The sequence below is a fragment of the Crotalus tigris genome, unplaced genomic scaffold (assembly GCF_016545835.1).
Source record: "Crotalus tigris isolate CLP2741 ecotype Arizona unplaced genomic scaffold, ASM1654583v1 scf7180000018691.1937549, whole genome shotgun sequence".
NCBI classification, from domain to species: domain Eukaryota; kingdom Metazoa; phylum Chordata; class Lepidosauria; order Squamata; family Viperidae; genus Crotalus; species Crotalus tigris.
Window position 1 is genome coordinate 1008408 of NW_024097150.1, and position 26098 is coordinate 1034505.

Consider the following 26098-nt stretch of genomic DNA (forward strand, 5'->3'; position numbering starts at 1 on the left):
AAAGGGACTGAGTTACTTTTCAATAAACTCACAGATTTTCTGGAGGAATATTTAAACTAAACTAGAGACAGTGAGTTAATTGATACAGAACATCCCTGTCCCGGGCAATCAAAAAATTACAGGGTTAGCAGTGCATGTAATATAGATGTGTGTGTGGACAAGAATATCAACCTTGCTATCAAGCAAAATCAAGCTTTTAATAGCGAGTGTCGAAGAAAGTGGACTAACACATAGGTGTCAGTCATTAAGAACTCAAATGTCTATACACCAATGCCCAGAGTATGAACAGTAAACAAGGTGAACTAGAAATTCAGGTAAATGAGGGCAGATATGATATAGTTGTCATTATGGAGACATGGTGGGATAAAACCCACAAATGGAACACTCAGCTAGAGGGATTTCAATTGTTTAAAAGAAACAGACCAAATAAAAGAAGAGGCGGAGTTGCTCTCTATATAAGAAATAACTACATATCTACAGAAATAGGGCACAACAATGATGAAAACTGTCTTGAATGCATTTGGGTCAATATAAAAGGGAAAAAAAATGACATTGCCATAGGTGTATACTATAGGCCACCCAACCACACAGGGGAAATAGATGAACTTTTTGCTAGTCAGCTAACTAAGGTACATAGGAAGCACATAACAATAGAACACAGTCAAACTAGAGTCTTGGACTTTAAGAGAGATAATTTTAATAAACTTAGAGAGGGCTTGGGAGGGATTCCATGGATGAGAATCCTCAAGGAGAAAACAAGAAGCTTGGGATTTTTTTTTTTTTTAAAATAACCAGTCTAGCACAATACCAACAAAGAAGAAAAATAATAGCTCTTAAAAGAAACCAGCATGGCTGCATAAAGAACTCTCTGATAAATTGAAAGATAATAGGAACAAGTATAAAAAGTGGAAAGAAGGGCACATAACTAAAGCAGAATATTAGCAACTATAGATGTCCCCCCATATCTTCCAATCCTGATTTAATTGTTAATTATTTCTAGATCTCTCACTTTAGTTCATGATCTAAATGTGGTGGATTCAAATATGTGAACAACTAGTTCTCTGTGAGGATGCCACTTCCGGAAGTCCATTCTGGGCCTGGGCATCAAAAAATTAGCTACCGGTTCTGCCAAACTGGTGCAAACTGGCTGAATTCCACCACTGGCTTTATAAAGTTAATTCTGGATTGCAAAAAAGTTTGTTTATGAAGTGATTGTGCAATATACGTTTGCTTTCTGAGGTTAGTGTTTAACTATTAACAGTCTAGAGTTCAAACCCTTCAAAAAAAAGGACCACTCCCCATGCATTTTTCCATAATCAACAGATAAAAGCCTGCTTCTAAATTTCAGAAGAGTCATTTTCCTTCTGCTCTGTTCGGTGCTTTATTTCTGAAAGAGATATTCAATAACCAGCGAGAAAGAATCATAAAGGTAATTCTTAAATATTTGTTCCTAGCACTAGGATAGATTATAGTAGTTTATTAGAAAATGTTTGATTAAGATGTTAAATTAATAATTTTAAGCTTTATTTTAAAGTAGTTCTGTGACATTTTACTGCTAACAGGTATAGCACATACATTATTTTGTTTTTTAAAAGCAGTCACATTGATGCAACGATCAGAAAATTCATACATTTGTTTAGGATTAAACCAGTTTGATTTCATATATTAACCAGAATATTAAACTGATCAGTGCTATTAAAATGTATGATTAAAGAGGCATGCATATAGCCATCTAATAAAATCATTAGTCTGGAATTAGCTATGCTAATACATGTTCAATTCCTAATCCTTCATTCTTTCCTCTAGCCAACAATAAAATAAGTCCCAAGTTTGATAATAGTCTGTATCTTCTTTATCTTTCAACCTCATAGCTAATCTGTCCATCTCTGCACATTCCAATATTTTCCTGATTATTTCTTCTTCTGATGGCAATCCTTCATTCTTCCAGTATTGTGCAAAAATTATTCTCGCTGCTGTGGTGATGTGTAAGATTAAATATAATTTCTGCTTATTAGTCTTTTCAGGCATAATACCTAGTAAAAAAAGTTCAGGTTTAAATTCAACTTCTTCACCCAATATTTTTTCTAACCACATATGTATCTTTCTCCAATAGGCCTTAGCCTTGCCACATGTCCACCAAATGTGATAGTACGTGCCTATGTTATGTTTACATTTCCAACATCTATCTGACATATTTTCAAACATTTTTGCTAACCTTGCTGGTGGCAGGTGCCATCTGTAAAACATTTTATACAGATTTTCTTTATATGAAGTTGACATTGTTAGTTTGTAGTTTCTCTCCCATAACAGTTGCCATTTTTCTAATTATATTATAGCCAAAGTTTTTCGCCCATCTTATCACTGTTTCCTTCACTTCTTCACTTTCCATATCCAAAATTAACAAAAAGTTATACATTTTCTTAATTAGTTTCTCATTTGAGGTTAACAAAATCTTATCAAACACAGTTTGATCCTTATAAAATCCATACATTTTTACATCTTTTTCATATCTACTTTGTATCTTTAAATGTGCCCACCAGGACAAGTTAATTCCCTGATTTTCCAGTTCTTGTTTAGATTTTAATTTCCCATCAATATTTAGAATATCTCTATATGTCCATATTTTTTTCAAAGCCTACCAAGTTCGGATGTACTGTATAAATGCCTCCATCGTTGATAACCACCCTGATAAATTCAATTTTTAGATATATTTTAGCTTTAATTTTTTCCCATACTGTTGACAAGGCATTTCTTATAAAATGATTTTGAAAGTACTTATGGACTCTGTTTTTCCCATACCATAAGAAACGATTTACCCCAATTGTAAATCATGTCCCTCTAGATACAACAACCTTTTATTTCTAAGTGTTATCCACTCTTTCACCCATGTTAACACAGATGCTTGGCATACAACGTCCATTCCGGCAACCCAAAGCCTCCATTTTCCTTAGCATCTTGTAATGTTTTCATCTTAGTTCTAGCTTTCTCCCCCTGCCAAATAAAGTTCAAAATTAATGAATTTAAATCTTGAAAGAATTTTCTTTCAAGTTTTATCGGAATCGTTTGAAATAGAAATAAAATCTTTGGCAATACATTCATTTTTACTGTAGCAATTTTTCTCAATATTGAAAGCTGCAGATTTTTCCATCTTTCCAAGTCTAGCTTTATTTGCTTCAATAGTTTTGTATAATTGTCTTCTTTTATTGACGAACACTTAGCCAAAAGATGAATACCTAAATATTTAACTTTTTTCAATATTTGTACCTCTGTTTTCTCTAGTATTTGCCTTTTGTGTTTATCTTGAGTCTTAACTATTACTTTAGTTTTTTCTTTATTTATTTTTAATCCTGCCATTTCTCCATACTCTTCTATCTTTCCCCATAGTTTAGGAATCATCTCTAAAGGTTCTTCCAAGATAAACACTAATTCATCAGCAAATGCTTGTAACTTATATGTTTCATCTTTTATTTTCAATCCTTTAATTTCTGTGTCCTGTCTTATTCTTCTATTTAACACTTCCAAAGTAAAGATAAATAATAATGGAGATAGTGGACACCCTTGTCTCGTACCTTTTCTTATCTCAAAGCTCTCATCTCCATTCACTATCACTTTTGCTGTCTGATTGCTATATATTGTTTTTATCATATTTGTAAAATTCTTTCCAAAATCCATTATTTGCAATTGCTGAACCATAAATTGCCAGGAAATGTTATCAAACGCCTTTTGGGCGTCTAAAAACACTAATGCTAGTTGTTTCCCTGGATGTAATTCATAGTATTCTAATACATCCATTATCACCCTTAAATTGTTTTTAATTTGTCTCTTCGGTAAAAAGCCATTTTGATCTGGATGTATAAATTCAACTAAGTATTTTTTCAATCTCTCTGCCATTATTGAAGTAAAAATTTTGTAATCCACATTCAGTAATGAAATTGGTCTATAGTTCTTAATATACGTCAAGTCTGAATCTTCTTTTGGCATCAAAGTAATATTTGCTTCTATCCATGTATTTGGAAGTTTGGCCTCTAACAATAGTCCATTACAAACATATTTCAGTGGTTTGCTTAATGTATCTTGTAGATTTTTATAAAGTTCCACCGGTAGCCCATCTGGGCCTGGTGTTTTCCCATTTTTTTGTCATTTTATAGCCTCTAATATCTCCATCATTGTTATTCTTTCTTCTAACATAGTTTTAAATGTCTCTGGAATTTTTGGCAATTTACTTTCTTCTAGGTATTGAGCAATTCTCTCTCTTGCAGCCTCCTATTTACCATACAATTCCTTATAATATTCCTTAATTATCTTTTTTATTTCTTCCTTTTTAAATTGTAAACAACCTTTCCCATCTACTAAATTATGTATTATTTTCTTCTCTTTCTGTTTTTTAAGCTTTTTTATGTCCAAGTTTTTTATTAATTTTCCAATATTGCATTTACATATTTGAAAAGTAGCATGGCGGTTGAGCATTTTAATTCCATTACATTTAAATATCATCAGTACAAATCTCAAAGTATTACAACAACAAATTCCCTCTCTTTCCCCCATAAGATCTACTATCATATTCAGATCAATACAGTTGTTATTCTATCAATCAAACAAAAAATACCTTTCTAATATTCATCAATAATCTTCAGTCTATACATATCTTAATTAATTTGACATTCCATTTTTTAGACAATAACATAATAAGTTTTTCTTAACTTTAATTTTGCATTAATGTTTAAATTTAATATTTAATCTTTATCATTTCCAGATTTTAAATGATCCCAATTTTTCAGTCTCCTATCTCATATTTAGGGCTAATAATTTTTCTTTTCTTTTCCTTTTTCTACTTCTTTCCTTTCTTCCTTTCCAGAAAAAGAGAAAAATAAATAAATAAATAAACCATCAGCATTTATACCACAAGCTAATATACGAATTTAATTATTAATATTTATACTTCTAAGTTTTATTTAACCCGTGTCTCAACTCATGACAATATCTTAAATTCAAGTCTTAGTTATCTATAAACATTCAAACTTTTAGCAAATCAGTAACCTGGTAATTGATTTTCCCTTAATATTTTAATTTAACATTTAATATTTATCTTTTTTCCAAAATTTAAGTAAATACGATTCCTTTATCACAATTCCTTATATGATCTAATATTTAAAATACAGACCTTATATGTAAAATCTATCATATATCTTAACAAACTAATAAGACAATATAATATTCTTATTTCGATATTTATATTTCTAGATTTTATAAATCCAATTTTTTATCTCAAATCATTACAATATCTTATATTCAAAATACATATTCTATCCATTTAAATATATTCTATTTAGATCTCATATATAGATCAAAACCCCAATCCCTTTCAGTCTAATTCTAGCTTTTTTCCTCTGTCAAATCATCTTTCATATCTTCGCTTTTAAATCATCAAAAAGATCTCCTTTTATTGTTGTAACTATCGTTTGATATTGATAAAGGCATTCAGTTGCTGTTTTCTTAAGAGTACTAGCTGGTTTTCCCAAAGTATTTATCTTGTTTTTCATCTGTTTTTCTTTTTTGTCTTCAAATTCCTTCTGGTTTATAAGAAAAGTCCTTTCCTTGTTCTCTATTATCAGCTTCCTTCCCATGCTTTCCACAGTTTTTACATGTTGAGTAACTAAGTCTTCTGTCATAACATTTGATTGTTTTCCCTTCTCTATAGAATTCTGTATAGATGATTCTTTAGTTGAAGTCATAGTTTGAGCTTGCATACGGAGAGTTTGGATAATTGCTTTTAACATATAAAGAATTTGTTCCTGTACTTCCTCTGTGGGAGAAATCCATTCCTGTTCTTCTTCCATTGTCATATATTAAACTAAACAAAAAACTTACAACCACCAAGTAAAAAGCTGAGCTGAGTTTCTTGCAGATGGTGCTTCAAGATTTCTTTGTATCTTATCTGTTTTTAAGGCAATCAACAAGTCTATCTTAAAGAATAGCAGGTTAGAGTCTCAAATTTAGCCCGCAAATGTCATCTCAGAGTTAGTTAGATGTTTTCAGTTTTCTTTTCCCCCTATTTTTTAAGGGGAGAAAAAGAACCCAAATCTTCAATAATAGTTAGAGTTAAAATCAGAGAAGAAGAAAAAATAGAGAACATAAAATTACAAGTCTTATAATCCACCAGTTTTAAAAAATAGAATTTCCAGTTAGGATCCCAGTATTTTTCCCAACGTTTTAGACTCCCAAGTGGTTGATAACCACTGTTTCTGGAGGGAGGGCTAAAATCCCCCTTCCCTCACCACAGGGGAGAAAGTACTTTAGCAGCTTATGCAGGAAATTAAGTAATTAGGATGTAAGAGAGGCAGATCTCACCCAATCCTTTCCATGCTGCTTTGAAGTTACCAGATGTTAATGTGACTTCAGCTGTTAGCAGCCTAGGGACGAGCCATATTTCTATGTCCGCCGGTTTGGAGGAAATGCCAGGTCTCACAGGAAAGTTGCTGCTCTCCTGTGATCCAGCAAAAGCCCCTCTTTGCTGGTTGCCTCTCCGGGGCGATTTTTGGCCCTTTTCAGGGCCCCCCAGTGATGCAGCCACCATGGACGGCTGGGAGATCTGCTCTTTCTCCCCTATTCAGTTTTGCGTCGCTGTTTTTTAAGCTAGCCATTTTCCTGGCTTATTAGCATTTTTGAAGAAATTTTGTTTTGCTCTCTTTATTTGTTCCGCCAACTTTTCTGAGTCCAACAAATTCAGCTTATGTTTTATTATTTCCATTTCTTTTTTTCAATGTCTTTTTCTGTGGGTTTTGTTGTAATTCTGTCTCTAATTTTCTAAACTTTTCTTTTAATAATAAATATTGCTGGCTTTTTTGTTTATTTTTCTTTGCCATATACATTATAGCTATACCTCTAAAATACACTTTAGTTGTGTCCCATAATTTTTGTAGTGATGTATCTTCTTTATTTTCTTTAAAGAAGAATTCCATTTCTCTTTTCACCAACTCTATGAATTGTTTGTCTTTTAGTATAGATTGATGTAAAATATATCTTGATTTTTTTGTATTCCTTTCCATGTCACTTTTAAAGGATTATGATCTGCCCATGTGCCTATTTCTATCTCAATTTCCTGTATATCCATCCTTAATTCAGAAGTCATCCAAATCATGTCAATTCTTGACCAAGATTTATGGCTATTTGAGTAAAAAGTATATTGTCGGGTTTGAGGATTGATTTCTCTCCAGAGATCTTGTATTCCAATTTCTTCTGCCATATCAAAAAATGTCTTGGGTAGTCTTCTTATTACGGGTTTTTCTGTTTTGCTATTTTTGTAATCCATTGTTCTATCTACTATCACACTAAAGTCTCGTATTAAACATATATTTTGGTATTCCATTTCTATTAGTTTCCTGTGTAATCTTTGATAAAATAGTTCTTGATTGTCATTTGGGGCATAAATTGCCACTAACAGTATTTCTTTTTGATGTAAATATATTTTAACCATTACAATTCTTCCTTCTTCATCTGAGTATAATAATTTAGAATCTATTGTCTCTTTAACGTATACAGCCACCCCTCGTTTCTTTTGTTGTGCTGATGTGTAATGAAGCTTCCCCATTTTCGGGTATTCCAACAGTTTGTAATGTTGTTTTCTTTATGTGTGTCTCTTGTAAACAGATTATATCTATATTTAATTTCTGAAATTTTCTAAAAATTTTATTTCTTTTTGATGGGGAGTTTAGTCCATTTACGTTTACTGAAAAAAAATCATTTTTTTTCTCCATTTCCTCTTTCATTACTTATATTTTGGTCTAGTCGATCTTGTAGCCCTTTGTTCTCTGGCAGTTCCTTCTCCTTCACCTGTTTGTTCACCTTCCTCCTTCTGTTGTTCTGCTTGTGCCATTACTCCTTGGACCGTCTCTCCCATCTGCTTATCCCCTTGTTGTTGATGCAGTCCTTCATCCAAAATTGCTCTATTTCTTACTTCAAAGTCCTCTGCTTTCCATATTGAATCCAGTCAATGTCTTGTATTATTCCAGTTTATTAAAATGCCTTCTGACATTAGCCTTCTGAAATTTATGCCTTTGGCAATCAACTTTGTAGTTATAAAATGGTAGTGTCTCCGGGTATCCCTTACTCTCTTGGGCATCTGTTTTAGGACCACAATTTCTTTATTTTTATATTGTAATGGTTCCTCTCTCCCTTTTCTCAGTACTTCATCTCTTGTTGATTTCTTCATGAACCTCACATGCACTTCTCTTGGTAGTCTGTTTTTTCTTGCATAGCTTGAATTCATGCAGAATATTTGATCCGTCTCATTCTGGATAGCTGCTCTGTCTGCATTTAAAAGTTCTGCCAACAACTCAATGATCACCATTTCTATATTTTCTTCACTATCTTCAGGAGTATTTTGAAATCTCAAATAATGTTCCACTTCTCTCATTTCTACCGTTGCCATATCCCGTTTTAGCTCTTGATTTGTTTGTTCCACTCCTTCATTCTTTTGCAATAACATTTCCACCTTTTTATCAATGTCCTCAGTTTTATTTTCCACTTCCTGGATTTTCTGTTCATTTTTAATGATCTTTTGATTTTGGACTTCAAACTGTGCCTTTATATCCAGAATTTCTTCGCTTACTTTCTTCAGTTTACTTTGCGTTTCCTCATGGTTTTTCTGCAAGATTTCTTGAATTAATTTTAATGAGGCCTGTGTTTCATCTTGAGCCGTGCTTGCTTTGTCACACTGTAGCAATGTACCAACAAAACTCTGAGTTGTTGGGCTGGCTTGTACGACAGAGGGCACTGATGAGATTTTCTTTGGAAGTCTGGAAATATTAGATATACTCATTTTGTGGCTCACAGTCTTAAACCTATATCCAAAGCATAAACAGGAATCAGCTGTTGTGAGGCAAATCCACCTCCTCCAGTCCTTTCTTGCATCTAAAATGTTCTTTTTTTTCAAGAGAATTTCTATTTGGTTTTTAGCCAATGTCAACAAGCATAGCTATAAACAGCCTTTTCACTTGTTATCTCAAACCAAGGCTTTGTTTTGTTCTCAAGTTTCTCAAGGTCACTTTGTTTTTATTTCTTGTTTTTCGCCACTAGGTGTCCTCCTCGGCTTATTTATCAGTCTCCACACTCCGAACTCAATATTTCTCCTTAATGTTAAATTGCCGCTTCAAAAGTCTCTCTGGGGGTCTTTACTTTTTCAAGTTCTCCCTTTCAGGGTCTCAACATTTTCAATCACAAGGAGAAGGAAAAGACTTCAACTCACCCAGACACAGCATGTTGTTGGAGATCAACTGTTTTTCATAGCTTCTCTTCCAGCTATAGACAACTTGAGCTTCCTCGGCTTTCCTGGCAGCCTTTCTTCTGCTCCTTTAGAGGGTGCTTCAGTCCACCCAGACTGGTCACCACCAAATCTAAGCTCCTGAAACATCCCTCTTTCTTCGTTACCCCTCCAGGGCAACTTTCCATCCCTTTAAGAGATGGTAGGTGAAGCGAAACCAAACTGAGAGGCTGGAGATCCAGCCTCTCATGGCCATCTCATTCTCTGCCAAACCGTTGATTGGAAAAATTAACATATATTTATGAAAAAAACCCAATAAAATCTTTATAAAATTATTAGAATATCAACTAGCTATGTACAACTATATTTGTAATTACTATAAACTAGGAATCAGAAGGAGTCAGAAGCTAATAAGCTTCTAACAAAAGTCTGTGCTTTCTAATAAAAAGTTTTAATCTGGAAAGATGCTATCAGATGCCTGTTTTTTTACTATCCAGACTAACACTGATCTCATACAATGTAAACAAGGAGTACTTATTTACCAACTAATTTAGTAACAGAGTTCCTTTCCAACAACCAGGTCTGAAAAGGAATGGTTGCTGAGTGAACATATGACAGAAAGAAAAAGAGAGAAAATTCTCTTATACCAAGGCTTGTTCATTTATAATTCACATTTCTGAACTGCCCATCTCTCTCAGAGAAGGATTCTGGTTGATGTAGAATAAAGCATCAAAATATAAAACAGTATAGAAAAATTAAAATGTTAAAGTTAAATGGTACAATTAATTAAAAAAAATATAACATTTTTCAAGAATAATTGCACCCTGTTAAAATAATTTGACAAAGGCAAAAAGGGAGGTCTTTCTTTGTTTTTTCTTGAAAACGTTTCTTGGAGGAGAAGCAAAATGTTTTCAAAGAAAAAAACTAAGGAAGTCCATTTGCCTTTTGAACAGGACCTTTGGGACAAACATCATGATTTAGAAACTCCATGGACATTACAATAAGAAAATAAACACTGGGCTTTCTAAATTGCATGATCTCCTAGAACATTTTTAACATCAGTCTCCACTAAATTCTGCGGAACACTTTAAAATTCCTCTTTTCTTTCCATCAAAGAATGGTACTACCAACATGATATTTTTATTACTTTTTGTTAAATTAAGTTCAAAAGGTTTCTCCATCTCCTGGGAATATATAACAGCTATAAAAATTTCATCTTCCTTGTTTTTCTCTTGATAATGTTGAAGACCATAAATGTAATGTTTTGAGTTCCTGTTTTAACAGTTGTAGAAAAAAAAATCTGAATTTTTCCAGTTTGTTTTCTCTTGGGGATCATCACTGCTAAGTGTGAATTATTGAAACAAAGGGCTTATGAAGTGAGAGATCCCAACACTCTGCTTATGCTGCTAACATTAAAGAGGGAAAAAAACCTAATTTCTCTTTTATTGCAGCCATATTATTATGGAAAGTGCATCACATGCAGAACTATTCAACTATAAAGGATATAATGTATCAACAGAAATAATGAAATTTGACCTTCTTGAGTCAGTAGAAGATTTTGAAGTCAGAGACAGTGATATATTCATAGTCACTTATCCAAAATCTGGTAAGAATTATGTAATATGATATGAGAAATGTATATTTGAATTTCATACTGTAACTAAACTTTCTCTTTGGGAAGTTTCATTCTGCCCCTCTTTATGTTCTAAGTAAGCCTTCTTGTTGGGAATCATTCTGCAATTATCAAAAGTTAATAGAACTGCTAAAAGGGCTTTTTAAAAATAATAATAATAATAATAATAAATCTGGAATTAGTGGAGCTAAGAGCATGTTGGTATCCTTTACTAAGCAAGGGAATTCTGCATAATTAGGATCTTGTTTACAGCATGCTTTGAAAGTATTGCAACCAAGTAAGGATCCCCTTACTTGGAAACCCCACCCAGAAAGAAATGATTTAACTCTTTCTTCCCCTGCTTTGACCCAAGAGAAAGAAGGAACTTTTTCTATACTATAACTTGGTGCTCTTTACTATTCACCCCACCACTTCCTCCATACTCTGACTCACATCTATCACCTAGAAAAAAAAGGTCATGATAGCTTTTTGTTTTGTATTCAAGGGCTTTTTAGACAGAAGAATTGCAAGAATAGTTTTTCTGAAAACTTTTTTCTCTGGTTTGGGTTTTTTGAAAGAAGAGGTAGGGAAAAATGCTGGATTCCATCCAAGCAGGAGATGGACCTTTCTCATGCCACATTTCTAACTTGTGAATAGATATATTGCACTGATTATGTTGATTTAGTTTGGAATTTTGTACATGTGGTTGTAGTCTTTATTAGTTCTGCTCTTTATAAATGAATGCCTTTATTTTGGAACTTGGTCTGTATCATTGAGACCAGGCATTTCTTATTAAAGCCTTACTCACAGAACAGACCTCATTGACTGCATGGTTCTCTCTCTCCCCCTTTGATTTTTTAAGAATTTGGAGAATTCTGTATGCTGTGGCTTTGATAGAACAATTTCCAAGCTCCTTTCTTTCTCAAGAGCTCTAGAGCTAGGAAGAAGGAAAGAATGTATCTATGGAACATCATGAGGTTGCACTTCCGTAATGCCACCTGCCATTCTCTTTCTTTCTTTCTTTCTTTCTTTCTTTCTTTCTTTCTTTCTTTCTTTCTTTCTTTCTTTCTTTCTTTCCTTCCTTCCTTCCTTCCTTCCTTCCTTCCTTCCTTCCTTCCTTCCTTCCTTCCTTAATGAGGAACCCTTGGAAGAAGAGATCTAGAAATAGCAAAAAATGATACCTCTATTATTAAATGAATTCCTTCCTACTCCAACAAGGGACAAATATAAGGCCCAGAGTTTAGAATTTAGTACATATGGAGACATAGGTTGGATATCCTAAAACTCTCAGTCTAGAACTTCAGAACCATTGTCTATTTCATACAACTCACAATATAATCAAATACTATCCTTGCTTGCTTTAAGACATTTCTAAATATCAAATGTAACATTTCTAGATTTTAAGTGAGTTTTCTCTCTAGGTCAGGGCTTGTCAACCAGTGGTACGGGTACCACCTATGGTACATTGGCGCCTGGCAGGTAGTATGTGACCATCCTAGAAAAGTGGTGGCAGGGGAGGGGAATGAGCTGAACTGGTGGCAGCACCGCACAAGCCTGAGCGAGAGATGGCTGGAGCTGCAGGGCTGTCAGGCTCAGTGGAATCGCCAGGATCACTGCCGTTTTCCAGGTGATCAGCACTTCTTCGGGGCTATCAGGGTTCAGTGGAAGCGCCAGGATCAGCGCCAGGCTCCAGCTGGAGCTCACCACTGATCCTGGTGCTTCTGCTGAGCCCTGAAGAAGCACAAATCATCCGGAAAGCAACACTGATCCTGGCGCTTCTGCTAAGCCCAGAAGAAGCACCGATCAGCTGGAATGTTGCAGCATTTCCAGGGTCTGGTGATTTACATTCAGATGCTTGGCAACTGATTCATATTTATGACGCTCACAGTGTCCCAGAGTCATGTGAAGTGACCAAAACCTGCTACAACCACCCAGATGACGGGGTGAATAAAAACCAAACACCCCCCCCCCTCACTGCCAATCCTCAACAGTAATGCTCACAACAATGAAAACCTTGGACAGGAGGAAGAACACCGCTGCGTTGGCAGGCAGGTGTCTTGCTTGGCTGTGGCTTGGGGGGCACTTTTTTCAGTGCCATTGTAACTTTGAACAGTCACTAAGCAAACTGTTGTAACTGTTAAGTCCTGGGAGCCGTGGCGAATGAAGAATACGCATGTCTCTGAAACAGCTCTTTATTGTGCTTATTTCCAACTCCAACAACAATGCGCAAAGGCACGCAGGCCTCCTTTTATAGGTTCCCAATCCCCGGACAAGATGGCAACATTTCTAGGCACTTTTTGTGCCTTGCGCATGCGCGCTCGGCCGACGCCACTCAGTCTGGTCCCGGGAAGCTTCTGCAATTGCCCGGGAGCCTTGCAATGTCCCGAGCCTGCATTTGCAGGCTCAGAACACAATAGTAACTTTGAACAGTCACTAAGCAAACTGTTGTAAATCGAGGACTACCTGTACTTTATCACTTTTTTCCTTTTTTTTTTAGTCATCAAGTTTTTGACACCTTGCTGGGCGACTGTTGGTACTCAGATGTTGCCATATCCTAAAAGTGGTACAATGGGTGAAAAGGTTGAAAAACCCTGCTGTAGGTGTTGCATGAGTATGTGATAAGTTACATTCTATTTCTGTGATGAGGAGAATCCCAGAATTCACTTGAAAATAAGTCTGACAGCATAGAATATGCTTAAAATTATAATAAGTTTATTCTGCTGACAGATCCTATATGAGTTATTCCACTCTTGGTGTTAATTGATTTCTACACTTGAAATCAGACCAAACTCAAGTTATTTCTTCAACTTTGGTGATATATGTAATGTGATACCTAGATAATTTCCTGGAGTTTAAAACAAGTTGATTTTCATTTTTAGGAACTATTTGGGTCCAGAATATTGTATGCTTGATTTTGTATGAAGGCCATCGGAATGGAACAGAAAATATTTCCATAGCACAACGGTGTGCATTCATAGAATACAACTTCTACAATGTGGATATGAGCCAGCTGCCATCACCTCGTGTCATTATGTCACATCTGCCATATTACTTATTTCCCAAGAAACTGAGGGCCAAAAAGGGAAAAGTAGGCCAATCTTGTTACTCTATTCTAACTATAATAGTGAGTTAGCTAAAAAATACAAGGAATGTATATGTATATGTATATTATATTTATATGTGTATATATATATATATGTGTGTGTGTGTGTGTGTGTGTGTGTATACATAAACATATATGCATGTTTATATTCATATAGGAGAAAACTAGGAAGGAACACTAGAGAACAGCTTATAGGAGAAAATGAACTGTAATAAAGCAGTATTAACTTTTATCTATGTGAGAAAAAAAGCCAGGAGTCCACACGAATTGAGCAAATTCTTAAAAGACAAAACTTCTAAGTTTTATAGTGAAGCATAATTTGATTGGGGGTCATGCCCATTCTTTCTCAAGGTACTGAGTCATTAAGGATTCCATTATTTGACGTGATGGCCCCGTCTGAGCTAATTGGAAATGAAATTTCACAAATGATTTTTCATGCTTGTTTTTAATGATAACCTATACAAAAAATGGCATAATCTACAATTAGAACAGAAAAATTCCATTTTGCTATACACCAAATGATAAACCAAAATCAAATAGGGGAAAACAAGGCGTAGGTGATATAGGAACAGAGTCCACAACCAGATGAATACCTACTAAATCAGTGTTTCTCAACCTTGACAATTTTAAGGCATGTGGACTTCAACTCCCAGAATTCCACAGCCAGCATTGCTGGCAGTGGAATTCTGGGAGTTGAAGTCCACATGCCTTAAAATTGTCAAGGTTGAGAAACACTGTACTAAATGAACATTGAACGCAAGAGAAATCTATCCCTGTCATAAACCAAAGTGGGAATAAAAACAGAAGCAAGGCAATAGCTCTCAGGAACCAGAATTATTGCTACCCAATGAGAAGTCTAAGGAAGAAGTATCCCTGTCATTGGGTCCAAGAGATGCTGAGAAAAAGCAGAGTTCAAGGAAAGGCAAGTGGAAAGCATCAAAGCTTTTGAGGGCTTTTCAGGAGCCATCAGGCTAGAGCCTTCATAGAGTCCCTTGGGTTGCCCTCAAATGTGGTTTCTTGATCAAGCTGTATGTTTATAGCACTGAAATACAAGATCTGGTAAAACCACACTGGTAATATTGCATCCAGATTTGGACCCCACAACATAAAAAAGATGTTGAAACTTTAGAAAGAGTGCGGAGAAGAGTAATAAAGATGATTATGGGGCTGGAGGTTAAAACATATGAAGAACTGTTGCAGGAACTGGGTATGTCTAGTCAGTCTAGCGAAGAGAAGGACTAAGAAGACTAAGAACATGGTAGCAGTGTCCTAATATTTGAGGGGCTGCCACAAAGAAGAGGGGGTCAACCTATTCTCCAAAGGCAGGATAAGAAGCAATGGATAGAAACTGATCAAGGAGAGAAGCAACCTAGAACTAAGGAGAAATTTCCTGACAGTTAGAACAATTAATCAGTAGAATAACTTGCTTCCAGAAGTTGTGGGTGCTCCAACATTGGAGGTTTTTAAGATGAGACTGGACAACCATTTGTCTGAAATGGTATAGGGTCTCCTACTTGAGCAGGAGTTTGGACTGGAAGACCTCCAAGATCCCTTCCAACTCTGTTAAGACTTTTTCCCTTATTCTCTGCAGAAAGCAAGATAAAGTGCAGATCTTTAATTGAACAAGATGATGAAATTGTATTTAGCAATTTGCCTTTTTTTAAAAAAGATTTTTTTTTACCTAAATGAAAAATCTTGAGATAGACTGACCCATTAAAAACACAAGACAACTTTGAGTTAATTGTGGGATCGTTGGTGCTCTCTGAGGTTAGTTGTTTTCTTGCAGACATTTCATTACCCAACTAGGGAACATCCTGAGTGCTAGAAAGGAATGGGGTTTGCCCACTTTATGTAGAAGTGGCTTGCCCTGTCAGTTTTGCTAGGACTGTTCTTGGTAGTTCCTCAATTAGGCTGTTGTTTACTGTAAACAACAGTGTGATTGTTTGTCTAAGTTGGTAGTTCCTTGATTAGGGTATTATTTATTGTTTCACTGCTAATATAGCCAATTACTCTATAGCCAATTTCTATATCTCAGTGTTCTGTAATTCGTGACATGATAATAAGAATAAAATGTGGGGGCAGTGTAATATACTTTATATCAAGAAAAGAGAAAGATTTATATAATTGTATAAGAACATTTTTCAATGTACTTTAGAATGTATCCTCAGTTTATTAAAAATAAATGTATTTACAGTATTACAGATTACATATAATATATATTCTTGCAGGTTATTTACGTGTACCGAAATCCAAAAGATATTTTAGTGTCCTATTTTCATTATTCCAATTGTTTCAATGGAGTTGAAAATTCAACTAATTTGGAGGAATTCATGCAAAGGTTTTTATCTGGAGACAGTAAGTCGGAAATAAAATCTTTAATTACCACAACACTGTCAAAAAGGGCTAGTGTGCTAGTGTGTCCCTTGGAGTTTCTAAAAGCAACAACACTCAGTTTGAAGCATTTCAACAATAAGAGACAACTGTAGATCTAATGAATCCAAAGTGTCCTCACCCTCCAATGAGGCAGCAGGCTAAATCTCACTTTGCACAGTTGCTTCTCATTGGTTTGTGTGGGGAAAAAATGAAACACCCAGGAACCACCGCCTCTCTCTATTAAAATAAAGTCCATGTCAGACAACATAGCAATAAGAATCTATGTTCACTAGAGGAAATATAGGCAAAAAGTAATGGTATGAACTTGGCCAGAACAACAATTGGCTTGGGTGAGTGAAAACAATCCCAATTGAATCATTCTTTAACTCAGGACTATAATTAATTGTGCCACCTAAGGAAAAGTAAGGACTCACTGGAGAAGGGCCTAATGCTGAGAAAGATTGAAGGCAATAGAAGAATGGGACAACAGAGAATGAGGTGGCTGGATGGAGTCAGTGAAGCAATAGGCATGAGCTTAAATGGACTCCAGAAGATGGTAGGAGGAAGGAAGGCCTGGAGGAACATTGTCCATGGGTTCGCGATGGGTCAGACATGACTTCGCAACTATCAACAACAACATAATTAATTGTAACTGTCTTCATTGCCATGTATTTTAGTCAGCCTCTCTTGAACGTAAAGGAATCTGGATTTAAGTTGCTATCTTGACAGCAAAGAACAGTTTCCTTCCCACAGCAAGGAAAAGTTTCTGAAAAGTGAAGTATATTCCATTCTGTCAGATGCTAGCCATTTTGAACCTTAGCTACAAAGCAAACAGTAAGGTATTTTCCTTGTGGACAAAGATGCCAAGCATGAACAGTTGCCAGGTTTGCTAGAACAGCAAAAACTTCACTTTCCATATCTATCTGAGAAGCAAACATTCAGATGTTCCCAGGTCAGACACAAGGAAGCACTGCAGCTCAGATATGGTGCCTAGCAAAGGCCCATTGCCTGACAATCGCCATTTCTAAGCAGGTGTTCTTCAACTTATGACTGTGATGATCACAAGCCATAATGGTCAGTAAGTGAGGTACCCATCTGATCACCTTGCTTAACAACCCCATCCCTGCTCTCCCTGGGTGTTAAGCAATAGGGTTGGTAATTAAGCAGAACATGGGGTGTCTCTGGGGTGGGGGAGCCCTGGGAACCCTACTTCAGGCCCAGGACTGTGCTGCAGCACATTTACAACTCACTCATGGCCTGCCCTGGGCCTCCCAAAGCCTGCCCCACTCTGCCCTGGACCTCCCAAAGTGGCCCACACTCTGCTTCTTATCCTTCAGCGTTTCATAGGTCTCACAATTCATGGAAGCTGCTCCCAAAATGGCTGCCTTGCAACCTCCAATGTAGAGGGAGAGGCTGAGGCGCAAAACAGCCTGCTTTGTTCCTCAGTGTGGGACTGGGGAAGGAGAACAGGCCACTCAGCCCCTCGAGCTCCTGGTTCTGCCTTGGAAGCTGAGACCATTTTGGGAGTGGTCGCAATGAATTGGGGCTGTTCCAAAATGATGCCCACTTCCTTGACACAGCCACATGACCTTTACTAAGTAGGAGGGTTACCTGGTGGAGTGGCTGCTTCCAGAAGGAGATCTACAACACCAAAATGGCAAGTGATTGATCGGTGATGGAAGTAGGAAGAAGGATGTGGCTCCCAGTGCAATGTGAGGCAGGCCCAAGCCCACATGGACCCAGTGGGACAGTATGGGAAGAATATAGTTGGGGAGGCCACTGCAGCGGGCGGATTGCCAAGAAGTTTGTTCACACAATCATGGGAGCATGGCAGCAGTCATAAATTCGGGCAAGAGTCATAAGCCCCTTCATTCCCCTGTCATAAATTCAAACAGTCACTGAATAAATGGTTGATGGCCACCTGTACTCCTTAAAATGCAAAAAATATTGTTAGTAGCCTTAGCAATGTTTTCCATTTCCAAAGACAGGGCCTTCAAAGAGTTCTTATTCTAATTTTATAATGCATGCTGCTTAAAAAGAAGTGATCTTCAAAATCATTATGAATTACTGACATTGGCTTTGTGTATATAATATTTAAAAGAGAAATATTTTCCTCATAGCTCATGTGAGAAATCAGAATTAACTTAAGCATTACCACTCTTATTTCCATTCTCTGCTTGAATCAACAGTTGCTAGCAGTTTGGTCTTCGATCATGTGAAAGGCTGGTATACACATCAAAATGAATTCAATATTCTCATCCTGTGCTATGAGGAAATAATGCAGGTGAGACTATTCACTTCTTTTCCCCTCTTACTCTTTGGTCAAGGAAAGTAGGATTTAGGGGATAGGCCTCGACAAACAGAGATGCAGGTAAGGAAGGGTAGAATTCATTTTTATCTATGGTTGAACATTTGTGAATGTTCTGAACATCCTTTTACATTTCCCACTCTTCCAAGAAGAGTTCGTGCCTGTTTTTCTTTTTCACTCTATATAAACTATTCCAGTGAGTTTGCCAAGAATTTGAAAATCAATATCTCTGTTTATGCAACTAAGCAAAATTAGAGCTGATTCAGCAGGGCTTTTTTTTTTCCTGAAAGAAGTGTGTAGAGAAGGGACACGGGCAAACGGTTTTGTTCTGAAGCTTTTGAACAGATCAAGTTCCTGAAGAGGAGATACAGCAAGAACACACCATTCTTCTATCCCTGTTCTCTTTCCATCCTTCTTTAAGAGTTTGACAAGGGAACTATGCATCAAGCCAACAAACAGCTTTTCAAATTCCACAAAAAGTGCAGTAACTTTATTTTATAGGAAATAAACTATGATTGACTGTGGCATTGCTATTAGAGGCATGGGGTAAATTAGTGCATTTGATAATTTAGAAGTTATATAAATAAAATGGTATAGCATTGAATTATGGATTTTTTACCCAAGTGTGGAACTTTTTCTTAAGAGTGCTAAGGGAATAGTGCAAGGTTGAGTGGGGAGTAAGACAAAGCAACATCCCTTTGAGCTGTTTAATATATTTGTAAAAAATATATTTTAGGAATTTTGTGAAATTTATAATGCATACTAACATAATGGAAGTTTGTCAGTAGTTTAATCATTGAAGTAAACAGACAAAATCCGCATAGTACAGAGGTCACCCTATCAGATATGATGGGTTACCTAATCTATTAGGAAAGGCTGGTAGCAGACCTAAAGTGAATACTTATTGTGACCCTCCACGAGATTGCATTGATTTGGGGTAATCCTAGGGCACGACAGTATTGAACCTTCTTTTGACTGCTAATACAGATTTTTGTGTGTGTTGAGTTTTAAAATCAGCTCCTTAAACATGTGTGTGTAGGGGGGAGGGGAACTCACAGTAGATTCACAGAATTAAAAAAACAATAAATAAATAAAACCAAATAATTTTATATAAGGAAAGAACATATATACCCTAAGGCAGGCAGGCAGGCACCACATAGAACCTGCCAAGCAGCCTTTGCTACCTGTTGGCATTTTTAAAAAAGCAAATCAATTCAGAAGACATGCTTTTAAGTACCTCCAATGCTCTGCTTGCTGACAAACAGCTGATCAGTATTCCTTTGCAGTCAACAATGGTTTTTAATTGATCCATGTGGTCTCTTCTCCTCTATAAGTTATGCAGCAGTTTTCCACAACACTTTTCCACATCATTCTCCCACAAAGGGGAATGCTTAATCCAAGCCTAGGAAAAGAGCCAAGTGTTTAGAGTTCATTTCACAGCAGAAGACGTTGAGAAGAGCTGAATTTCCAAGAGGATGGTGGTTCAGGGCGCAAATACTATGATAAAAAAGGCCAGCTTTCCTAGTCCTGTCAGATGACATCACTTGTTCAGAATGTCCCAAAGAGCCAGCCCTATCTAATCACACAGCACAGGCACTTCAAGAGACGGAAGGTCTCTAAAACACCTGGATCAAGCAGGGTTTTATAGGTAATACCTGTAGCCTGAATTACACTTGGGAACTTATTAGAAACCAATGCAGTTATATGGTTATAACAAGGGCTGTTCACTAATGCTTGTACAACTGCAACCCCATGTAGAGTATGTTGCAATCCACAAGGTGATCAAAGCATAAGTGATGGAAGAAGAGGGCCAGTAACCATTTTACCACATGGATTTTGATTGTTTACTTTGACCGTGTTACTGATTAACCCTTATAATGTTCCTATAATAAGTTAGTACATATGATAACTACTTTTCTGATGACATTCATAGGGACTGAACATTCCTATATTTAGGTATGTAGACCATGCACACTGTACATACATAGACAATGCCGTGTTATTGGATAATAACTCAAATGATTCTCATTGATTGTTAGAAGAAATGTAGAATGAGAAATATTGATTTGAAAATTAATATAAATATGGATTGAATCCTTAAAACTCTTTGAAAAATTTGAATCCATGTAATTAGCAGAATTCAACTAAAGAGCAGAAAAAAAGTTTAAAATGTATAAATGCTGATGGGTATAAAGGTAGGAGATTTTATGGTACACTGACAAGAAGGAATATTTGTCAAAGAACAAAATGAAAATGACTGCCTATAAGAGCATGCTTTGCTCACTTTGTTAAAAGGAATGGTGATTTGGTCAGGAGAAATATAAAAAGTTGAATGGAACTGTAAATAGGTGATGAAACAAGAAGAGTTAGCATTAAGATTTAATATGGGCTGAATGAATATGGATGAAATACAAATGAGAGCAATCTATATAAGAGAAGCACATTTGTTGAAATGATTTAGTCATGTCAATCAAGATCAATTACTTAACAAATATGAAGGAACAGTGAATGTTTGCAGAAGAAGACAAAGGATAGTTAGATGAAGCTGATAAGATTGGAAAAGTATAATGCACAGTATTGATTTAGTTTAGCTTTAACCATAGTTCCTTTTTCTTTCTCTCCTGGTTGCCTTATTCCTTTTTTGTGCTTTGCACAACATTGCTTGTTCCCAAAAGGGAAAAAACATGATGGGAATGGATGTATACTGATTGATTGATGGGTTGGTTTATAGGGTACCCAACTCACTGTAACATTTCTAGATGAATAACAAAAGCTATAAAATACAATACAGAGCTGAAAATATATTAATAAGACCTATAATTATTGATCTGAAGAAAAAAGATATAGAAATCTGTATTCGTCTATTAGAAAACTACCAAGAAAGCATTAAGTTAACACTGAGCTTATTAGAATAGAGAAAAAACAGCAGAATATCATATAAAATGTCCCATTACATAGATACATATGTGTATGTATGTGTGTTTATATCTACGGTATGTATGTAAGTACATATAGTAATTTACACACACATACATATATATATAACTTGTTTCATCTGAAACTGATGAAGATGTAATGGGAAGTGTCTGTTGTCGAGGATCTCCATCCTGTTCATTTCCACTGATGCTTTATCTGCATAAAGAAATGATACTTCTTTAACCTTTAATGCTATTTTATATAATGCTTTCACCCAGAAATCAATTCCATTCAGTTCAGTGGAGCTTACTCCAAATTAAGGGTATACAAGATTCCTGCAGAAATATTCCAAAAGCAAATACTTCTTCTTCCAGGACCCTAGAGGCACCGTACTTCAAATATGCAAATTTATTGGAAAAGAGCTGAGCAGCCAGGAAGTAGACAAAGTTGTGGAGATGTCTACATTAAAGAACATGAAAGCTGATCCTAGGGCAAATTTTGTGAATACATATGAAGAATGGTTTAGAATAACAAACATGAAACATATACGCAAAGGTAATACTGACAGAACAAAATCAAAACTTTGGTCTTTTTCTCTTTTGCCGCTCACCATGGGACAAAATTGCTTCAGAACTACTTCTTTTTTTCTTGTATTCTCAAAACATTGACATCTTCTTGTCCCCAGCATATACCTGAGGTGGCTCTATGTCATCCTTAACTAGTCCAGTATTCGATGAGCATTTTTTCAGCGGGCAAAATCTATGTTAGTTTACTGTGAGGAGAGGCAAATTCTGCACTCACATTATCCCTGGGGGTGGGATTAGCTCATCTCCCATTGGTCACTGGAGAGGACATGGTGTCAATTTTCTAGGCCTTGCAGGTCCATTTTGGCTTGGGTAGAGAAGAGCCCAGTTCTTTCTGAAGAGGATTTCCCCTGGATCTTCCAGATCTTGAGATGTAGCTTTAAAGGGGGGCTGAATGAGGCTGTATTGGAGGAAAGAAAGAGAGAGGGAGAGAAATGGGAGATGGAGATTGAGAGGGAGAGGGAGAGGGAGAGGGAGGGAGGGAAGGAGGGAGAGAGAGAGAGAGAGAGAGAGAGAGAGAGAGAGAGAGAGAGAGAGAGAGAGAGAGAGAGAGAGAGAGAGAGAGAGAGAGAGAGAGATGGTGTTCCTGAACAATAGCTGGCTGTTCCCTGCTTTGCCCCGCAACCCCTTTGAAGGGATTCCCTGCTCCTCCAGAAGGGCAGCTTTTTATTTATTAGGTTTTGATCCCACCTTTATTACTTTACAAGTAACTCAAGGCAGCAAACATACGTTATACTTCTTCCTCGTCTTCTCCATACAACAACAACCCTGTGAGGTGGGTTGGGCTGAGATAGAGTGACTGGCCCAAAGTCACCCAGCTGTCTTTCATATTGCTACAGAGAGCAACTCCATTGGGCCTTTTAGGTATTGAGAGCCCAACAGCTGACAGGTTGCCTCAAAATTCTCCCTCATGAGACAAGTCACTGTGGGCGAAAGAAAACCAGCTCAAATATTTGAATGCCAGTATTAACCCTTCCTTTAATATTTCTTGCTAATCTAGAGGATTTATTATAGGTCGTCCTCATTAACTGAATACAACTGTTAAACTGAAGAATCACACAAACATGACAGACATACAATTTCACAGCTTTTAAATCCTAAGAGTTCCTAAAAGAGGCACTTTGAATTCAGCCCAGGGTAAAATAAATCCCCAATTAGTTTGTAATCCAGTAAGCTGAAACAATCTTTTCAGATCCTATTTCACGTACCATTACTGGGGACTGATGTGGGGATTCATAGAACTGTTTGGGCCATGCTAAGTTATGCAGTCCCATGGCCTTGATATAAGTAGAAATATTGCTTCCAGATCCAATAATGCAGTAAGAGTCCATTCTGTGACCCCTTGTGCAAGAACTGATTGTTTTTGTTAAGCAAAGAACCATTTAATTTTAACATGCTTATGTTATATATCCTCTTTCTGCTGAAAAAATGTCAAAACTAATGTATTACTATGAAAACCTCAGTTGTGACTATTGCTGAGACTAAAACCTGCTCTTTTACTTACTGCCTGATGAATAAATGTGCTATGAGAGAATAAAGGTAGCAGTTGGATATTGTGGGAAGACAGAATAGTGGTTCCAAAATTGTACTAGCTACATAGGGCCAAAATGATGATCAGCACTGGCAGTCGTGGGATAATCATGGTGGGCAGGTCTGTGAGGATTCAGCATCAATGCTGGGGCTCTTTTCAGGAGAACACACTACAGACTAGGGTCAATAATTGATTCTTCAATCTGCTCCTTTTTCCTCAGGAACTGTTGGAGACTGGAAGAATATTATGACAGTATCACAAAATGAATGGTTTGACAAAATTCTTCAGGCACAAATGAAGGATATACCACTCAAATTCATCTGGGATCTAAAGGAAATAGAATCTACTCAGAATGGGAAGCTGCAGGAACCTCTCCAGGAGGAAGCAGAGCAGAAATGTTCAACACAGCCATAATATGTATATGTAGTTTAAGCTGTTACAGTACACCTATGCATTTTCTGTATGTACTGTATATGCTTATGTGTATTGTGTCCATACTGCTTTCTGCTCAGTGTTGTTCCCTGCTTAATGGAGCAACCTTAAAAAGCATGGCTTTTGGTCACGCCATCTTTTTCCAACAATGTGTCCTGCCATTCTGTTGGAGGGGGAAGAAGGTTGGCATTTTGGGGATGCTTTCGCTTTTGCTGCATGCTTGGGAAATAGAGAGGTGGAGACGCAGCACACTCCCTCCCAGCTGGTTCCAGGCAGGTTCGAAGGCCGTTATGCCCTGAGAGTGGTCTGTTATTTGCCTTGTACCTCAGTGTTATCAAACCATCTTCTTGGTTGCCAGTGGACTGGTCAGGGTGGCTGGGATTGGGGAAAATGAAAGAATTGCTTTGCACTTTGTGTGGGACTTTCAGAGTCTGTGTGACTCTACTGCAACCACTTTCTGTCAGTAAAAGTTCTTTTGATTCAACTCAATGGATTCAAGAGTCTTATTTTTTGAGGGACTAGCTGGGGCAGGTTCTTATATTAGGTGGAATCTGCAGAATCGGTCAACCTGGAGAGGCGTAGAGCCCTACTGTGGATACCGGACACAAGATGTCAGCTCAAGGTAGGAACTAGGAGGAAGCTGTGTGCTGGGGGGAATCCAAGGCTCCTGCCAGGACTGACCTGGCCAAGGAGGTGAACCTCACCCATGTTAGTCACAGTGCCTGATGACAGGAGCAGCAACTGGAGCTGGAAGAGCTCAAGGATGAGGAGGAAGATGGAGTGCTCGCACGTGGCTGTTTACATGTGTGCATGCATTCACATGTGGCCCATTTGTGCACACGTGCACAGGACTCATTTTTGCATGTGCATATGCATAGTCCATTTGCATACATACAAATAGCAGTGCCTACCTCCCTTTCTGGGTTGCCAAATCAAAAAGGTTGGAGACCAGGTTTCCGGTTCCAGGTTGCAGTGTATGCAGTTGTACGAAGAGACTCCTCTCTTTGCTGGCTGCTTTCCCTCTGCCGGTAGACCCTTAATCGGTTCGAAAAGTCACCCTGGAGGGGCGACTACTGATGAGGAGGTCTCTTGTCGATCGCGGGGGGAGGAGGCAGCTCCTCAGAGCCGACAGAGAAAAGATCGACCAGTAACATGGCTGACTTTTGCACCAGCCAAAAGTCAAAAGAACATCTAAGAGTTAAGAAACTACTGTGGATGATGCAGGTGAGATTTTTTCCCTCTTTCTCTCTTTGCTTAACTACTCTCCTGTTAAAAGCCCTCTGGAATTACTTCCTTGTTTTGAAAGAGCTGCCTTTGTCTATCTGGGAAAAGAGCTTTAACAAAAGAAAAGAAAAAATGTTAACTCTTTATTGGCTACTTTTTTGTCACTTTGGGGCCCTGGAAAAATCCCTATCATAGAACTTTATTATTATATCTATTTTCTAAGCTGGACTTATTCTTTTAAAGGGATAAATCTTTATTGTTTGAAAAAAAACTTTATTGGAAGTCAGAAAAGAGATTTCAGAGCTTACTGAGGGCATCCTGTGGCCAAAACTATTACTGCAATTACATTTCCTCTTTGTTTTCTGAGGTTGGGTTGGACCTTCAAATGATGATAAAAGTGAAAAGATAAAGGATTTGAAACAGCTGGGTGGTGAAGTTGCTTAATAGTAATTGTGGAGGTGGAAAAGTGCTGACTGTTTGTATGTGTTGACTGTTAGTGAATATAGCCTCCTCTAAAAAAGTAAAAGACTACCGTGCTTTCCGGTGTATAAGACGACTTTCGCAAGCATTAAAATTGCCGCCGAAGTCGGGGGTCATCTTATATGCCAATTTGTCTTATATGCCGAGTCGTCTTATACGCCAGAAATAACGTAGTTTCCGGCGTATAAGATGACTTTCTAGGCATGCAACTCGGAGCCGAAGATGGGGGTTGTCTTATATGCCAAGTCACCTTATACGCTGGCATATACGGTATCT

General features: G+C 37.0%; 1 protein-coding gene across 3 annotated transcripts; it reads left to right on the top strand.

Annotated features, from left to right (window-relative positions):
* Positions 1–1274: 1274 nt before the first annotated feature.
* Positions 1275–24602, top strand: LOC120313515 (amine sulfotransferase-like). 3 transcript variants are annotated; one of them, XM_039355493.1, is made up of 7 exons: positions 1275–1429; positions 10711–10865; positions 13751–13995; positions 16203–16329; positions 18537–18631; positions 21946–22126; positions 23907–24602. In XM_039355493.1, the coding sequence occupies exons 2-7, from the start codon at positions 10721–10723 to the stop codon at positions 24098–24100; spliced, it is 987 nt and encodes a 328-aa protein (XP_039211427.1). In that variant the 5' UTR covers positions 1275–1429; positions 10711–10720; the 3' UTR covers positions 24101–24602. The 3 variants fall into 3 exon arrangements, with proteins under 3 accessions (XP_039211427.1, XP_039211428.1, XP_039211429.1); XM_039355494.1 differs by having other exon boundaries at positions 13751–13959; XM_039355495.1 differs by lacking the exons at positions 1275–1429; positions 10711–10865 and adding an exon at positions 13434–13482.
* The last annotated feature ends 1496 nt before the right edge of the window (positions 24603–26098 follow it).

Bases quoted from the DNA above. Each gene is read 5' to 3' on its own strand.
- LOC120313515 (XM_039355493.1), top strand. From the start codon at position 10,721: ATGGAAAGTGCATCACATGCAGAACTATTCAACTATAAAGGATATAAT. The intron at 10,866-13,750 runs GTAAGAATTATG...TTTCATTTTTAG, and splicing joins AGTCACTTATCCAAAATCTG to GAACTATTTGGGTCCAGAAT. The intron at 18,632-21,945 runs GTGAGACTATTC...TTCTTCTTCCAG, and splicing joins GCTATGAGGAAATAATGCAG to GACCCTAGAGGCACCGTACT.